The 17,788-nt window shown below is 38.0% G+C and overlaps 1 protein-coding gene across 1 annotated transcript in view; it reads right to left on the bottom strand.

Annotated features, from left to right (window-relative positions):
• The window catches only part of Pard3b (par-3 family cell polarity regulator beta), a 1,015,658-nt gene that overhangs the window by 315,281 nt on the left and 682,589 nt on the right, over positions 1–17,788 (bottom strand). Inside the window, exons 17-18 of the mRNA XM_047544116.1 lie at positions 9,642–9,848; positions 8,663–8,900 (exon numbers count right to left, since the gene is read on the bottom strand). Of these exons, the coding sequence (XP_047400072.1) occupies positions 8,663–8,900; positions 9,642–9,848 (445 nt within the window). The remainder of the gene's footprint in view (positions 1–8,662; positions 8,901–9,641; positions 9,849–17,788) is intronic.

Raw genomic sequence — 17,788 nt, 5'->3', positions numbered from 1 at the left:
ATAAAAAGTAGCATTCCAGTTCTAGGCCTGTGATAGTAATAATGAAACAAAAAAGGGTCATTGCTCTTCCCTACAAGAATAAAAAATTAAAATTGCTAGGCCTCTCAAATCAAGAGAAAACTGGCAAATTAACAAAAGGAAGAAACAAAATATTCATGGTTCATATTGTAAAAGATAAAGTAAATAATATAAGGTAGACTGAGGAGAGAAAATTTGGAGTTTGCCTCTTTTGTAAGAGGCAAAAACTGAACTTCACTAAAAACTGTGGTTTTTTAGCATCCCTTATTGCCCCCTCTGCAATAACAATCATGGCATACAGACACGATGGATGGCTGTGCAAATTTATTTTTCCCCACAGCCATGTATTTCTCTGAAGCTCAATATATGCCCGATCAGCCATTTTGCCCTGATGTGTCAGGCTCTCTTTTCAATATATTCCTATATCCGACTTGAAGCTGAATTAGGAACTTCAATCTACTTTGGCTTTCATTTCTCATCTTATATTTTGAACTGACCTGTGCTTCGTGAAGCAAAGTCCCTTAACTGTAGCCAATTGCTGGCCTTTTGCCTTTGGGGAAATGACTGTTAAAATTTCACTAGCCTGGCTCCATTAGTTGGGTTGCCCTTCATACTCATAAAGCTGAAGGGATACCCAGATGTTTACAGCCACTATCTGGAAAGAAGTAATGACAAGCTACAGCCACGTTACATTTATTGTACATGAGACCTGTAACAGCCATTATGAGATCAAGGTAAAGAGGACAAATGTATGACAGATGTGACTTAAGTATTCGGTCTCTATCTAACCCCATTTAAAAATGTAGTCAAAATATATCTTTGTGGCTACCGTATCATAGGGTAACTTCAAGGCAGTCTGCTGAAATAACTATGAACCACGCGTTAAGAATATCAAGTTCAAAATCCAGCTACATGCTCTGAACTGAAATATAAATTAAAAAAAGGATAAAAAAAGAAAACACAAACCTTTTCTCCATTTGAGTCCCTTTTCCATTTGTATTCAGCAAGAGAAAGTTTTGCTTTCTATCAGGCAAGTAATGCTTGAAAATAGTTCATGGTTACATTTAGAAAGGGGTGATCCATAGCATTCAAAATATAAATGATGGAGTGAATTTATCTATGTTACTTCCTCTCATACTTTATTATGCCAAATCATCCAGGAGAAAGAAAAAGCATCATGCTCATCTGAGTTATAAAACAACAACTAGAGGAAAACAAAAAAACTGAGAGAGAAAATGAGTGAGCTCCAAGTGTACCTTGCTTGAAATCATGGTGATTTCTGATGGCCTGGGCTATCTGGAGCAGAGAATAATAGGAAGACAAGAAGTCATGCCTAACATTTCTTAAAAGAAGATAAACTAGTGACCACAAATATATTAAAAATTGCTCAACATCTCTATCAAGAGACTGCCATTCAAAACAACAATGAAATATCACTTCAAACATGTTAGAATGGTTATTATCAAAAAGACCATAGAAAACAAGACTTTTCAAGGGTATGAAGAAAAGGGTACCTTTGCACACTATTAGTGGGAATGTAAATTTCTAGAGTCATTATGGAATACAGTATGGAAATTTCTCCTAAATTTCAAAATAGAATTACCATGTGATCCAGCAATCCCATTTCTGGGTATACATTCAAAGGAAATGAAATCAGTATGTCCAAGAGTTACCTACATTGCCATGACTACTGCAGCACTATTCACAAGAAATGGAGACAAGCACCACCTGATGAACACAAAAAGGAAATGTAGTGAATATACACCATGGAAGATGACTCAAAGAGTTTAAAAAGCAGGGAATCTTGTCATTTGTGACAAGAGATAAATGTGAAAGACATTATGTTACATGAAATAAACCAGGCACTGAAAGACAAGTATGGTGTGACCTCACATTTACAGGTAGAGTGAAAAACAGTGAAACTCATAGAACCAGAGGTGACGGGGTGAGGGGATTGAGGAGTTGTTACTCGAAGGACACAAAATTTCACTCACCATGGAATGAATAAGTTCAGGAGATCTTTTGTGCATTGTGGCAACCATCTAACAACTATATACTTTAAAATTGCTAAGAGACTAGATTTTAGTGTTCTGAAAATACAGCAAATGATAATTATATGAGGGAATCTATATGTTTAAGTACCTGATTTAGCCATCTCACTATGTATATCAAAACGTCATGTTATAGACCATATTTCCATACCATTTTTACTTGTCAATTTAAAATGAACAGATAAACAATAAGAAGTAGTATCTATCAAACTACTGAATTTAAACCTCTTAAGTTGGAAAGGATGTTCTTATTTGTAGTATTCTGATCAGGAGACAGTAACTCACAGGATTAGTGATGACCACAGGGTTTGTAAGGGACAGACTTCTAAGGAAGCTCAGCACTGATCTGGCTGTGGAAACGTAGGTGTATTGTTGCTTGTGGTGGTGGTGGAGGTATATGTGGATGGGGGCATGTTTAAATAAAATATGTAGTATATTTTAGAATAAAATGAAAAAAACATGTATGGCTTAGCCTATACAAAGCTTGCAAATGAAAATGCCTCAAGAATTTTAGAAATAGCTTTGTCTTTAGGTTTCATGACTTAGGTTTTGCAGGTTTTACTATGTAGAAATTGAAGCAGTGTATCTTCAAGGCATATCCACATTTGCTGAGTAAAGAAAAAACAATAAAGAATATTTAATTAATGGGTCAAGCGGAACAGAGTTGATACAAGCAGCTGCCAATCAAGTTCATCCTATACATTACAAACCATCAGCTTCAGAACATTTCCTTCTGGCACAACAGGGTTTTGTGTACTAAACAGACATGATGGGATTAGTTGATTTTTTTTTATTATAGATTTATGTGAAAACATAAATTCACATGCTGCAGAAAAGAAAAAAAACAAAAAAGAAGACAAAGGAGGCAAAAAGTGGTTTGGCTTTAGTACCAAAGTGTGTTAGGTTCTGATAATGTTATCTACTGAAAATTCAGCATAGCTCGGGCAGGTGTACGCTGTTCTGCTGTTAGACAGCTAGCTACTGAGGGTGAGATGACACCAAACCTTCTGACTTTATCTTCTTCATAGCACCTACTACAATCTGAAATTATCTCAATTATTTTGGGTTGATTGTTTATTCTCTCCCCTTCACTGGAAGGTAAATGCCAAGAGAGTCATGGCCGGACATCTTGTTCTGCACCATGTAATTTGACTGCTCATCACCTCGAGTTGACATGGCATGGGTTTGTCCCTGAGTTATCTTGGTGAATGTCCCTCCACCACTGAGGAGTTTACTGCTAAAAACAGTTTGCATGTTTATGTAATACTTTGCTTGTTTTTGTATTAAATGTATCATAAAAAAATTTAAATCTCTCTTTGTTTTTCCTTCCTTTATTAGGATGGGACGTGCTGTCACAGAGGGACTTCATTGTATATCCAGTCTCAAAGAGCACTGGATACAAAGCAGGACCTTAATGAATATTGTTGGATAAATGAAATAATAATTATGAATGTGCTTAACAAAGATAGGGCATTGAGTCCATGTTACTAATCAAATGAATATGGGAATATAGGTAAACCAATTTTGAAAGAAGGAATGGCATTCCTATGGGCAGATTTTACACTTAGTTCACCTATTGAGAAGCAGTTTACCAGGCATGATTCTTTCATGGCCAAATCCTATTAAAGGTATAGAAAAAGAAACTTAAATCACTGTAAGCCTTTCCATTCAGTGTCCAGAACAAGCTAACAGCTGGAAGTTTCTGGAGAGAGTGGTCTATACTATTGACAGAGGAGACAACTGTGGCTACTATATGAAGGAATGGATTTTAAACACAAACCAGTGGCAGAATTTCATTTAACATTGTAAGTATTTTAAAAGTTACTAAATAGCTAAGGAATCAGGGACTGATCTGCAGGTTTCCACTCAAGATAGGCAAGATTATTTTTTAGCCCAAAGACATTTATCTTCAGTGCCTGGGCACTGAAACATCTACTGGGTCCAAGAAGGTGGCCATGGATGGACATGATGAGCTTGTCTATTGAAGGAGTTTAAGTGCTGCACTTTGGCTGTGGAAGCTGTGTGGCCTTTTTGCAGGACAGGGCCATGAGGAACATGATGCCCAAGGAAGTCAAATACACAACGGAAAAATGTAGGCATCTGGATCCACTGGAAATTCTCTATTAGTGGCAGTAAACAAGGTGCACAGGGGAACTAAAAAAACTGATAGGTTCTTGAACTGCATATTTTCCCACAATAATCCATTTCTTACGCACGAGCTACACTAGAATTGTGGAAGGAGATGTTTGAAACCAACAAAGCATCATAGTACTGGATCTAGGCGACATGTAGAAAGAGATTGAAAGAGATCCCTCATACTTTTTCAACAGGATCAGGAATAGGCTGAATTAACAAGTGAGACAGAATGGACTGCTGTGTGTCACCCACATGAATGGACCAGCTAAAATCCTGAAAGCACACACCCTTGGCTTTTTAGAAGCAAGTATAAGGCCACTGCCCACACACCGTGACTCTGGTGATTCATCGTTTGGTGAGGAGAGGGAGGCAGAGAATTGATGTCCTCACTTTTATCCCTTTGACCAGGGTCCCCTGTATATGGAACAACTGCAGAACAACACCAAAACCTTCTTCAGGAGAGTGTACAATAAATGCAGATAATGGAAAAATAATGCATATTTAAGTCACATCTAACTCCAAGAGAACCTTACAGCAATCAATCTTTTTTTAAATAAGAAAGAAAGCCAGTCAATAGCATCTGAGCAACAGATGAGAATTAAAGCAAAATCTGTTGGCTAATGGTAACAGCTTTTGTGTTCTTTGTTGTTGAAAATGTGCACATAGCAGCAACTCCAATATGCTCACAAACTCACATGCAAAAGGCTATGGAAAACAGTTGCTATTTTTATACTGAAGATAAAATCAAACACTACCTTTCAGATCTTAATTTTGCTAAAATTGTGGAAGGAAACAAAACCCAAGGTGCTAGATGTCTAAAGGATCCAGCACCTGTGATTTCTATTACAGGTAAATATAGAGAATATTGAACAACAAAAGGGAAGAGCTGGCTCTGTGTTATGAGCAATCAAGAATGAACTTGCCAGATCAAACCATGTAAAATAAAACATGAAGTTAAGGTTTAATTTAGTAACATTCTAGGAAACAGGATATGTACATCCCTAACAGATTTTATACTTACTCTAATTATTTTTTATAGTTTTTAATACATTAAGAAGAAATTTTCCCTTATAAATCACTGATACTGTAAAAGCCTTAATAATAATAATAATAATAATTATTATTATTATAATTATTATTATTATTATTATGACAACTATACCAGTTTTCTATTGATACTGTAAGAAATTACTAAAAACTTAGTGGCTTGAAAAACACAAATAGGTTAATATTAAGGGCTTGACCAGAGAGAATCCACTTTCTTGCTCGTTTTAGCCTCTACAGGCTACCCACCTTGTCTGGATTATGGTTCCCTCCCTCTGTCTTCAAAGCCAGCAGCATTGCATTTCTTTGCACTGGTTTCCTTAGCCATACCTCCCTTCTTCCACTTTTAAGATGCCCTGTGATTAGGTTGGGCCCATTGAAGAAATCCAGGATAATCCCTCAGCAGAAAGTGAGCGGATCAGCAGCCTTAATTTCATCTGCAATCTTAATTCTACTTTGCCTTGCAACATAACACATACACAGGTACTTGGGATTAGGACATGGAAATCTTTAGGGGATCACTGTTATGTTTACTATTAGATGCTTATTACTTGTCAAGCGTAGTTCTAATCATGTTACATACAATTAAACAAATATAATTATCACAATAATGGTAGATTCTAGAATTCCATTTTTAGATGAGGAAACTGAGGCACAGAGGTTAAATAGTTTGCCCAATATTCCCAAGATAGAAAACAGAAGAGCCAGGATTGAATTCAGAGCCTGTACTTGCAACTACTCAATTCCAGCACTTCAAAGACAAAATTTTCATCTAAGTATATTGCAGTTGCATGTATAATAATCACCAAGATACTTTAGTTACAGCCCATAACTTCTGAAAATCATAATAATTACTTAGAATAAGGGGAAGTTTAAAATTCGAGGTGGCAAAAGGAGAGACCGAATCTACAGAGACCACTAGGAAAAATAAACCAATGCCTATTGAGATATTTGGCTCATGGCATTTACGAGGTTGTAAGTCATATAAAGTAAAATGGAGGTCATTGTTTTGGACTGAGTTCCTGCACTGAGTCACAAAAGAGTAGGAATCACATGATCCAACTAAACTCAGAAATGGGCCAGTTTAAAAACAAAACAAAACCAACCAACCAATCAACCAAACAACAACAACAAACAGGAGATGACAAAAACTGATCGAAAGATGGCTAGTCATCCTGATCAGGTGTGATGAGAAAGTCTCCTCGGCTATAATCCTATGAGGAAAATAATTTTGAAATGACCAATTCACTTTTTGTTTCTTGTTTTTGCTTTTTATAGGCTTTTCCATTGTTAAAACCTACACCTCTGCTCAGCTCACACAAGCACCTTTCAGTTCTGCAGTGAGAATGCTGCCCAATGCATGACTTGGTAATAAAATCCAACTTGATCTTTGAAACTCAATTTGTTGAAATTTTGTTTCTTGATAGTCAGATGGCTATCAGACCTGCTGCAGTGACCTCAGTCCAGGTGACAGTAGGACCACAGCATAGTTTGAGCAGGAGGAAGCCAGCACAGCATTCTCTGAGCACTGGAAATAGAATGGAAGATTCCGAGCTGACGGTATCATTTGTGCCCCCTAGAGGTCACTTATAATTTTACACACACACACACACACACACACACACACACACACATACACACACACCCAGGCACCCAGGCATATGGGCAGTAAGGAATGGAGAGAAGAAGGGAGGGGTAGGAGGGAGAGAGGAAATTTCTTATCTGTCTGAAAATCTCAGTTGAAGATCCTAAACTGAAAACAACTGGTACCATATAACAACTGCAATTTTTGAGAGAAATATCTCTTAAAGATTTCCTAAGAGATGACCAATCTGGCTTACCAACTATTATATACCATAGTTCACTGTTCATGGAAGAGAAGAATAGAGATTTATTGATGAGAAATTAAAGGAGGAAAGAAAGCAATGGAAAGGGGTACTTCTACTTTCTGCCCCTACTAAATAAGTGAGGGCTTACAAGAAAATCCCTCGCAAAGTTTCTTTGTGACCTGCAAAAGTGTACTAAGCAGGCATGAGAGCTTTCTTGACAGAGACTGACATGAACTTGTAGGTGGGGAGACCCAAGACTGGAGCTTGACTTGCTCTGAAGAGGTCTGCAGATGTGAGTCTGGTTGGAACACCTCTGTGTTGGGGTGAGGAGAAAGGAGAGCCAGGGGAACAAGCTATGCTTGCATTATCTGTTGGTTGAGAAGACAGTGGTTCTTGTGGGTCAAGCAGATGCTGCTTCTGTTCAGTTTGGACCATCTCGAACTGCAACTGTCCAAGAAGTCTATTGGCTGGGATTAGGAGACTCCAGGGGTTGATTGTCTGAGGTCAGAGGCAAGGGCAAGGGGTCCTTAGGAAGTCAGCAACAGGTATACTAAGGAGCTTCCTAAACAATCCATATAAGTGGCCCAAAAAAGGTCACTGGTGGCCAGGTACTAAAGTTAAGTGAAACTCTTGTTTTATATTCTCTTCCTCCTTCCCTTGGTTACAGAGACTGAGAAAGGAAAAGATGGAATCCCACCTCCCACCACACTGTGGGTCATCCCTTGGGGTCAAGGTCTAAGGGGCAAAGAGGAGGAAAATTTCAGTTTATATTGGATTGGTTGTTTGAGCCTCTGACAAAGACTTTGTTATATTACCTGAAAGTGACCATAAAGCTATCAGTAAGAAAGCTGAGACATCAAGATGTGGAGAAGACAGTCCCACAGGGCATTTTTGAAAATAGCTGTAAGAAAAGAAATAAGAGTGCTTTCTGACTGTGCCCTGCTGAGCCAGGCCCAGCCATAGAACCCACTGCATATGAAATCTTGTCACAACCCCACTGGGTTCGTAAGGCAGGTGTGCCAGCCTCATTCTGAAAGTAGAAGAGTAAGGTTTAGAGAGGGTGAAGCCCTGGGGCTCAAGTGGAGGGTCCTGGATTCAGACCATTTGGATCCAAGCCCAGGGAAATCTCAACCACATCACAGTGCCTCTGGAGGTGACCCTACCATACCCAGAGGCCTGGCCCTCCACACACCTAGAGTCACAGTGGGATAGGTTCCTCAACTATGACTGCTCTAATTTAAAGGAGGGACCAGGTAAGGACCCTCAGCTCTTGCTTCCCTGTGTAGATGGACACACAGAGAGCACTCTGTGACACGGAGTTGCAGCATCACCTGTGCCCCACTAAGCTTTGGTCTTTCTTTGACATAAGACTTAGGGACAGTTTTTTTGTCATCACTGTACACCTTTGGAGCCACTCATAGTCTCCTTTGGCCTCTGTGGAAAAGCAATATGCACATTCACAGTTTTGATTCTTACGCATTTAGTGAAGATGAGGGAAGGCTCGCACTTTGTTTCTGAGTACACACAAAGGAGAGATTTCACCTGGAGAAACAAAACCACTCTGCCTTCAAAGCAGGCCCATACCTCAGCATGGCGCCAAATCCCTTCCTCTTTATTTTCCTTTCTGGGTCTTCATTTTCCTCTTTCCGCTTCTTCTCCTTGACTTTCAGTTTGCCCTTTTCCTTTTTCTTCTCCTTCTCTTTCGCTTTTTTTACCTTCCTGGCTTTATTTTCCACGTCCTCTAGCTCAGAGTTCCCCTGAGGGGCAGATTCACCATTCAGAGCTCCTTGGCCGGAGTGAGAGCTCTTATCAGACAGACCGTCTGTACAGAGAAAAAAAGAAAGAAAATCAATACACATGGTCAGGGGCACTTATGGTTGTATATAAAGAGAAGTCAAAATGTAAAATACAGAAGAATGAATAGAAGTTTTGCGCAGTTCTACTCTTCCAGTGGGGACTTGTACCCTTTGAAGACAGACTGCCTAAATCTGGTTACTTCAAGCAAGGCCGGATACTAGGAGGGGGCCCATTGGTTGCTTAGCTGGTCCTATGAAAGGCTTGAAATGTGCTAAAACACTAATCTTTCTGAAAGCTGGCTTGTTAACCTTGATCAGTTCAGAAAGCCCACATGCTGGGAAACAAACAGGGCTAGCGACTTTCTAGGAGAGGTTTTTGAGTACAAATATAACCCAACTGCTTCTACTCAATTAATGCAGTCAGTCCTCTGGTTGATGCTGCTTTTAATGACTCAAATAAGAATGTCAAGAAATGCACACTTAGTACTCCTACCCTAAGGGTAAATGACAGTTGGTCCTTGTAGGAAAGCGGAGGAGAAGATTTCTTTAACATTTGCACTGCAAAATAAATTGCATATTGCGATCTCCAATTCCATGTTCGTTAAGCCAAAGGGCAAAACATATCAGGAAAATGAATTACTTTTAATATCAAAAATATAATTGTAATCCTTAAATCATTTTTCTCTGTAGTTAAGCGCACACTCTTGCCTATGATTTGCCGATGATAATGAGACGCAGAAACCACTTAAGGGAGCATATTGACCTACCAGCTTCTAATTCTTCAGGTCCGTCGTAAGATTTGTCAATGGCAGCTCGGAAGCTCTCATTGCAGCCTCGGCCTCGAACCATGTGCGGCCGGGGCCTGTGAAAGGGGAGTTCGTTCTTCCTGACTTCAGCCACAGCTGTCTGCAGGCTCTCCAGGGAACTGGACTTTTTCAAGCCCAGAGTTGGACCAAAATCTTTGCTTGGCGATTCTGCAAAAGAAAGGGGAAAAGGTCACCCTTCCCATAATGGAACCAGGTGGTATCATAGAAATAACTATTGCTCCAAGAAGGTTTCTGCTTGAGTTTCTTCAAAAAGCAGGGTTCTGTGAGCAGGGATTGGGGTTCAAATTCCAGCATTGCCACTTTTTTTGTGAACCTGAACAAGTGGTTAGACATGTCAGAGCCACAGTGTCTTTTTCGAAAGTGGGAGTAAGATCTGAGAATACATAAATATTTGTTTGTTTGTTTTGTTTTGTTTTTTGCAGTTCTGGGGATTGAACCAGGGCTTCATGCTTGTGAGGCAAGCACTCTACCAACTGAGCTATATCCCCAGCCCAATATATAGAGATTTTTATGCATGTGTATCAACACACATATGTGCACACACATATGTGAATTTAAAAGGTTGTTACTATGAACAGAGGTTATATGTATGGAGGTACGTGCATATACATGTACACACACACTGCCAGACACACAGACACAGCACCTGACCTGAGGAGTGCTTCTCTTACAGTACCCACTCTAGCACACAGTATCTCTTATTACCACCACAGTTGTTTATATGATCATTAAGGATCATATTGTGTCTGCAAATCAAGGAATATTAGTGATTGTAATTTTTGTGATTGAACACTTTCCCTTTCCCTAGTGGTTATCCATGTATGGTGAATGTGATTTAGTCTGTAAATAAATAAAGCAAAGCAAGAAAGGAAACAACTTCTTTGTGTCCATACTATCGTTCCAAATATATCTATTTGGGATCTAGAAAAGGGGCAGTCTTTTTATATGATACAAAATTTAAAAGAGAAAATAAAACATAATTGAACTTTAATCATCTGTTTTCAGATATATATTATTGTTCCTTTGTATAATTTGTACTGCTCTGCACCTGCTCCCTTCTACTCTATTTCTTGACCTCCTTTTCCACTTCCATCCAGTCTTCCAATTACCAATAACAAGATTAGATGATATAAATATAGCAGCTGAAGGATTACTTTGAAGATGGAAGGAATCCTATCAAGGCTCTCATTTCTACACTCAGAGCTGTTCACCAGGGCCAAAGCTCATGTTCCCTCCAGTTACAAAGGAGATTATTGTCACCAAGAGGGTATACTTGCATTTCTAGAAATAAGCTACTGTGCAGTTTTCCAATATATATGGATTGAGCATCTATTACGAATTATGTATATAAAGTGCCTACTTTCAATGCCTAACATATCATAAGGCTCAATAAACAGTACTACCTTTCCTTACTATCATCAGTATTTTTGCTTCTATTACCATTCCCAATATGAACACAACTACTAGTTGCCTAACATTGTACGAGACAACACAGGAATACAAAAGGGGTACAGCAAAGGTCTAATGCGTGTATATAGCCACACGAAGCCAAGTAGCCATACATACTCTTATACATGTGATCAAATAACAACAATAATGCTGATAACTAACAAGGCATGGCTTTGTGCCAAGCACGGGCTTGCACTGAGGGTTTGTGCCAAGCATGGGCTAGGTGCTTCACTTATACTAACATACTATAATCCTTACAGCTTTGCTACTGCATAACTGTCAGCATTTTACAGATGAGAAAACTGACATAATTTCCTCAAGCAACACTTAACTAGCATCCCGACTGGGAACTCACCAAAGGTAGTGGAACTCCACCTGTTCTGTTCTGAATCAAGTACCTCATTCCTCAAGGTGGATTCAGTCTTTGCCCTCTACTTGATTATGGTGAAGCTACTTAAATTGTCCTACATTTTCGTCACCTCCAAAATGAGAATATTAGTTTAGATGATCCCTGGAGCCTAGTCAAGCAGGCACACTGCAAAAATTGGATACTGCTTTATGGTTATGTCATGAACTTCCAGGAGGCAACTTTGCACTCTGAATAATATACCCAGTAACACTGAACACTACATTTTAGAGGTGACATTGTGTATTCAATAAGTGACAGAAAGGAGAACAAGCACAGAGAACAAAAACTCAAGAAATTGTGGGGACATGTTTCAGGTGTTACTTGCAAGCACAAATATTAAGGAAATGTTGCTATTAAATCTGGAAAGAAGCATGTTTCTTGTATTCACAGGGAAGAAGGTGAGTTGAAGATAGTGAATAAGATCATTTTGATGAGAAAACACAAGACAGCATTGAAGTTTGGAGGTATTGGAGTAACAGAGAAAGCATTGGTGTTAACTGGAAATATTTCATACTATCGACCCTGGGGATGTCTGACATGAAGTTTGGCAAAAACATGAAGGAAAAAACTATTTGAGTAAGCTGGGGTCCTCTGTCAACAATCTTTTATTTATTAATTACCATTCAGGAGATTATATTAGAGCCCAAACTGTGAGCATTCATGTCAACCTTTAGTGGTAAATTCCAGGTAACTTGAAAGTGAATAAATCATCCAAGATTCAAGGCATATTATTGGAAAGGAGCTCACCTAAAGCTCAGCAAGAAGTCACATTTGAGAAGGAGCAAATACACTGAATCACTCTAAGCAAACTGAGCATTACAGAGTTGTGGATTTTGAAGGATTAATAGAGCTTTATTTAAGTTGTAGTTCCAAACAAGAAGCACCCCAACTGAAGTCGAGCACCCCAATACTATTGGAGGTAATGTCTAGTAAATTTGAACTTGGGGATTTTTTAGGCTTGGAAAAAATTTTTATTTATTCCTGGGGAGCAAACAGGAAGTTATTGTAGAAGAGAGATTGACAATGGAGAGAAGGACCCTAAACAGGAAGATCCTGACAAGGACTTACAGGTGCACTGAACAGATTTAACTATCCGCAAGTGAAAGAGTACTGTGACAGGAACCTTCACCAAGGTCCCACATGTTCTTATGTGTTGGAGGACTTAGACAGTAGGTCAAAGATTCCAGCTGCAGGAAGGATTATTATGTCTATTGCTCAGCATCAGTGTTAAATTCCAACAAAACATTTGGAATAAAGTTCCTTATTATGTAAAAATTGTATGCAGTACAATAAATTGTCCATTCAATCCCTCTTCCCTACTCCTACTCTCATCAATTTCAGTTTAGGTTGACAATGCATTGGAAATTTTACAGCTTTTGCAATGAAGAGATTCATTTTCTATTTCTAGCCTCCCTGTTTACACAAATCATACTTTTCCAGGCTCCCTCTAAAAGTAGAGGTCTCCTTGAAGGAATATTAAAAAGTGGGTCATTTGTCAAATTTGAAACCTCAGACACTTGATCTCATTGAAGTCACCCCAAAATATGACTTCACATTTTCATTTGTGATATTGGAAGTGGCTGATTTTAAGCAACTGTCTGGGAGGGGGATCAATGAATACCACGTGTTATTTGTCATGGGATGGACCTTGTCCAGATTTGAGCATTTGCTTGTTCCATTCTGAGTACTGACAAAAGGAATCTGAGTATGACTATTCAATGACTTTCAGAGCAGCTCAGGTTAGTTGCAAATGCCAAGGAATAAGAAAATTTTTATTTTAACCTAAGATTTCTATATCCTAGAAGATCTAGAACTCACCCTTCCTTCAAAAACATTAACTCAGCATACGTGAATTTCATGAAACAAATGACATGATTATCAAGAGTGTTGAAAGAAGGATTTTGTCTGATAAAAATCATTCTCAAGGGTTGGGTATATAATTCAGTTAGTATAGTGCTTGCCTTGCATGCTAACAACCCTGGTTCAATCCTCAGCACACAAAAAAATAATAATAATTCTCAAAATAGCATAATGAAAATATCCTTAATGTCACATGCCACATTTTTCCTTAATATCAGGCCTCATGAGGAAATATTGTAGAAATATATATTTTTTAAGATGTTAGAGCTCTTTCAAAGATTCTGTTTCCAAATGAAAGATTGGACTCACTTGGCTGCTGAAACTTTCCCCATAGTGTGGAAGGAAATGTCAGGGTCAAATCTGACATTTCAGACCTAACAATACTCAGACACCCACCACTTGTCTTCTTCCAGAAAAATACAGTGTCATGAAAAGAACACACACACACACACACACACACACACACCAAGACTAAATTTGAAGGAAATGTGCCACCACTTTTTCTGTGGGCATTAAAGAGGTGTGAAGAAGGGTGTGAAGAAGTCCAGTGGAGAGCTACTGTCCAGGTGGAGAAGTACTGCTACCAAACAGACTTTCAAAACATGGAGAAACTGCTGCCCCAGTCTTCTGGTAGAAAGCCCCATTTCAACATGCCAGGCAACAGTAAGTGCTTCCTGGAGTACCTTGGGGTATCGGCCTCCATCTTGGATTCCTGTGCCTGTCTTCTATTTGAGAACCCTACAGGCAGGTGATTAGGATAACAGAGAATAGAACTGTCCAGAGGGTAGAAGTTAACAGTGAAGGGGAGTCGGTAGAATTTTCTAACACTACTCTGCAGTTGCCTCTTGAGTTACTAACCTTGTGTGCCTTAGTTTCCCTATCTGTACAACGAGGGCCAGACAAGCACAGAAGAGTGCCTGGCACACAGAGTTCTCAGTAAGCACTGGTGATAATTATTGTCACACTTACTTTCGTGCCACCTCTAAACATTTGAATGGATGAACTCCTAGTGCAACAGATTTGGTTCAGTTCACCACTGCAGTCCATGTCTTCCACAAGGAGCGGAAAAATACTTCATAATAAAATGTTATCCTTCCTTTTTATTCAGAAATTAAACTGTTCGTTTTTAAAACAACCCCTTACATTTTTTTCCTTCTGAAATAAGGTATATATATTCATCCGTTCATCATACATACAGGCTATTCTTGGTAAGATTAATAGTGGAGTCTCAGTTGCTCTTCCCCTTAGGCTATAATCATTTAATTAGTCTGAGATTTCATTGGCAATGTTTGAACTTACCACTCTAGCATTAAAATCTTGCAATAAAAGAATGCCTTAATCCAGAAGACCAGTAATTGGATCTTCCATTATTGATGAAATTGCTTCCAATACATCCTTATTAAAAAATAAGGAATTATTGGGAGAAGGTATTTACTTTCAGATACATGCTTATAATTCTCTCTCTCTCTGTCTCTCTCCCTCTCCCTCTCTCTCCATATACGTGTGTTTATCTATAGGTTAACAATAAATAAGTATTAATTTGCACCTTTCAATAATGCTAATGTCTCACAAGGTGCTCAGGGAAAATTAGAGTCCCTTCTCCTAAAATAAAGGGATTGTGCTCAGTAGTAAATTAGGGATCAAAATTATTGTAATGATATCCAGGGGTCACAGCATGAAACCTGAGAAGGCCAGGAATTTGTCAAGATAACTTGCTTTCACTACCAATTTGGCCTTGCCTTATTATGAGCAATGAACTTGGGCAAACACAATAGAAGTGCTTTGCTTGCTTCATGGGGAGTTGTGATGTGAAATTAATAGCCTTAAAACTCTTTGAATGAAAAATTGCTATAAATTCCAAGTAGGAAGTCACAACGCCATTTTATTCTCCAACATATTGCACTTTGTCTTTTCATTTTAGATCATACTTACTGAAAATTTTGTATATTTGATTTTTTTTTAGTAGATTCCCTAGAGGCAAAACATCTTATGTGCTTTAATAGATATCATTGCAGATCCATTAGCCTTGAATAAAATTCTCCATAATATCCAAATGTATAATTTCCCAAATTATGTTATCTGTGCTAACTGTGTCCATAATGGGCCTAATTACCTTCTTGCCTATCTCAGTATTCCAAATATTGATCATCATTCCAAGCTTATCACAGTGCCCTGTTTCCTATTCATTACCATAGAGCATAATGCAATCTGGCTTTACATTATCTGCTGTCATTTGGGTCTCAGTTCTTTTACTGGCAATTTCCAAGTTCTCTAAGAGCAGAATTTTTTCTTTTAAGTCTCATAAATCCCAGAGTCTTTTATCATTTCCTGAAATTCATGTCAAAATGTTCAATAATGAACTTCTCATTAAGATTCATACATTTGCATAATCTCCCCTACTCTGTCTCCAAACACTGTCTATTTTAAAGTGAAAATATCCAGAGAAAATATGGGAAGATTATGTGAGCAAATAAATTCTTTGATTATGAGTATGGGCATAACCCTCCAAGTGTCTTCAAGTGTTTGCCAAGGATCGATCACACTTTAATTTTCTTTACTAAAAATTCTTTTATAAACTGAAAGTCAAAATCTTAGGACATGTTTAGGTTGCTTTCCTAGACTCAAATTATACCCAATAAATGTAATGAATAGGGAATTCATTAAGCCAAAAATATTTCCATGAAAATAAGAAAAATATTGTCTTTTTCTTCACTTTTTTACAGATAAGAAAATGGACTATATGGTTCAACTTAGGGGAATAAATAGTTTTGAAATATATATAACAATTTCTGTTAAAAAAGATGAAAAACTCAAGACAATCCCACTCCTAAAGGACTGGTTTGGTTTAATCTCATTTTCATTTTTTTCTGTGTTAGGAAAACTCTACTGGATTTAAAATAAGCAAATAAGCTAAACTTTGCTTTCAAAATAATAAGAGATTGAAATATTAGGTAACCAGCATTGGTTCCTGGAAAGGAAAAGTGGCTATTTCAAAGAAAATACTCCTTTATCATTAAAGTAGTGGGGGAAGGGATTCATTACAAGGTAGAATATTCTGACTTGTTTGGCAAACTTCCCAACCTGTGACATAAGATCTATAGATGACCCTTACCTGGAGAAGAAAACCCCAAAACCTCTTCCCTTTCTCATCGCCCTCGCATAGATGTCTTCCTGCTCCTTGGTAATACAACCCTGAGGCTCTTTTGCATCACTTTGAAGGATTTAATCATTTTGGCTTTGCCTATAATTACTCACCCATCTTCTCTACATTTCACCTTCTTTTTATACAAGTCATTCCTTTCACTTAACTCCTCTTTGTATATTAACCTTTTCTGCCATTTCCACCTTATGTGCACATTAAATAGTCTCAGTTTTGTCCGCTGTCAAGAACACCTTCATTTGTCTTCCAGTTCCTTCTGGAATAGCTTGGTAACAGGCTTTCCCTCTGAACACAGCCTGCACCACAGATTTTTTTTACCCTTTTTCCTTTTACCCTTTGTGTCTTGCTTCAACAGCTTACCTTTCAACTGCTTTTGATTGCTGAGTGATTTATGCTTTTATGTGGGTTGTATACTACAGTACTCTCAAAGTATAATACAAAGAATTCTCATACATTTCTTTAAAAACCATTAGCATAAGTAAAAGGTCAAAGTGTGATTAATATCTTGGAAGGTACTCACAGGATGATATTTTCACTTGTATATAATGGACACTTTTTTTTAGGGTCAAACATTATTTTTCTACTTTTTGAATATTTTTCTACCTTTTATACCTGATTATAGTTGAAAAAAAAAGTCCTCAAATTCTCAATTACTGAGTTCTTTCTAGAACTGACAGAAAGTGACTTTGTTTTGTGTTAGTATGATCACAATTTCTTCATAGGAATATTTTGAAGCTTCTATTTAATGTTAAGATGTTAGGCCCAAATCAAGTAAGCTATCAATGTTTCCTGAGAAGTTTTTTGACTCAGGAAGTATGTGATCCTATGAGGAATGGAAGAAGTGTAATAGTGACTAACATTTCTTGTTACATTATAGTTTATTGTGTTCTTATAAAAAGGTCACATCATACTCAATTTATCTGACCCAAATTAAACTACATGTTCATGATGAGAAAGAGCTAGAAAGAAGGGAGGCAGGGCAGGATGACATAACTAATGAGAACATGACCTAGAGTGAGCATGTGTCTAGGAGAAAGCAAGAATCCAGAGAAGTGAAGAGTTCCCTCATGCCAGGAACATCTTACCACACTCAGTATGATTCCTGTGTTTCAAGGTTCATATTTTTCTTGTGGGTCTTAGGTAGGCTGCTGTAAGAAAAATACCATGGACTAGGTGGTATATGAACAATGGAATTTCTCACAGTTCTGG

The sequence above is a fragment of the Sciurus carolinensis genome, chromosome 3 (assembly GCF_902686445.1).
Source record: "Sciurus carolinensis chromosome 3, mSciCar1.2, whole genome shotgun sequence".
Lineage (NCBI taxonomy): Eukaryota > Metazoa > Chordata > Mammalia > Rodentia > Sciuridae > Sciurus > Sciurus carolinensis.
The sequence above is the reverse complement of the archived record's forward strand: the minus strand, read 5'-3'. Positions and strand labels throughout refer to the sequence as shown.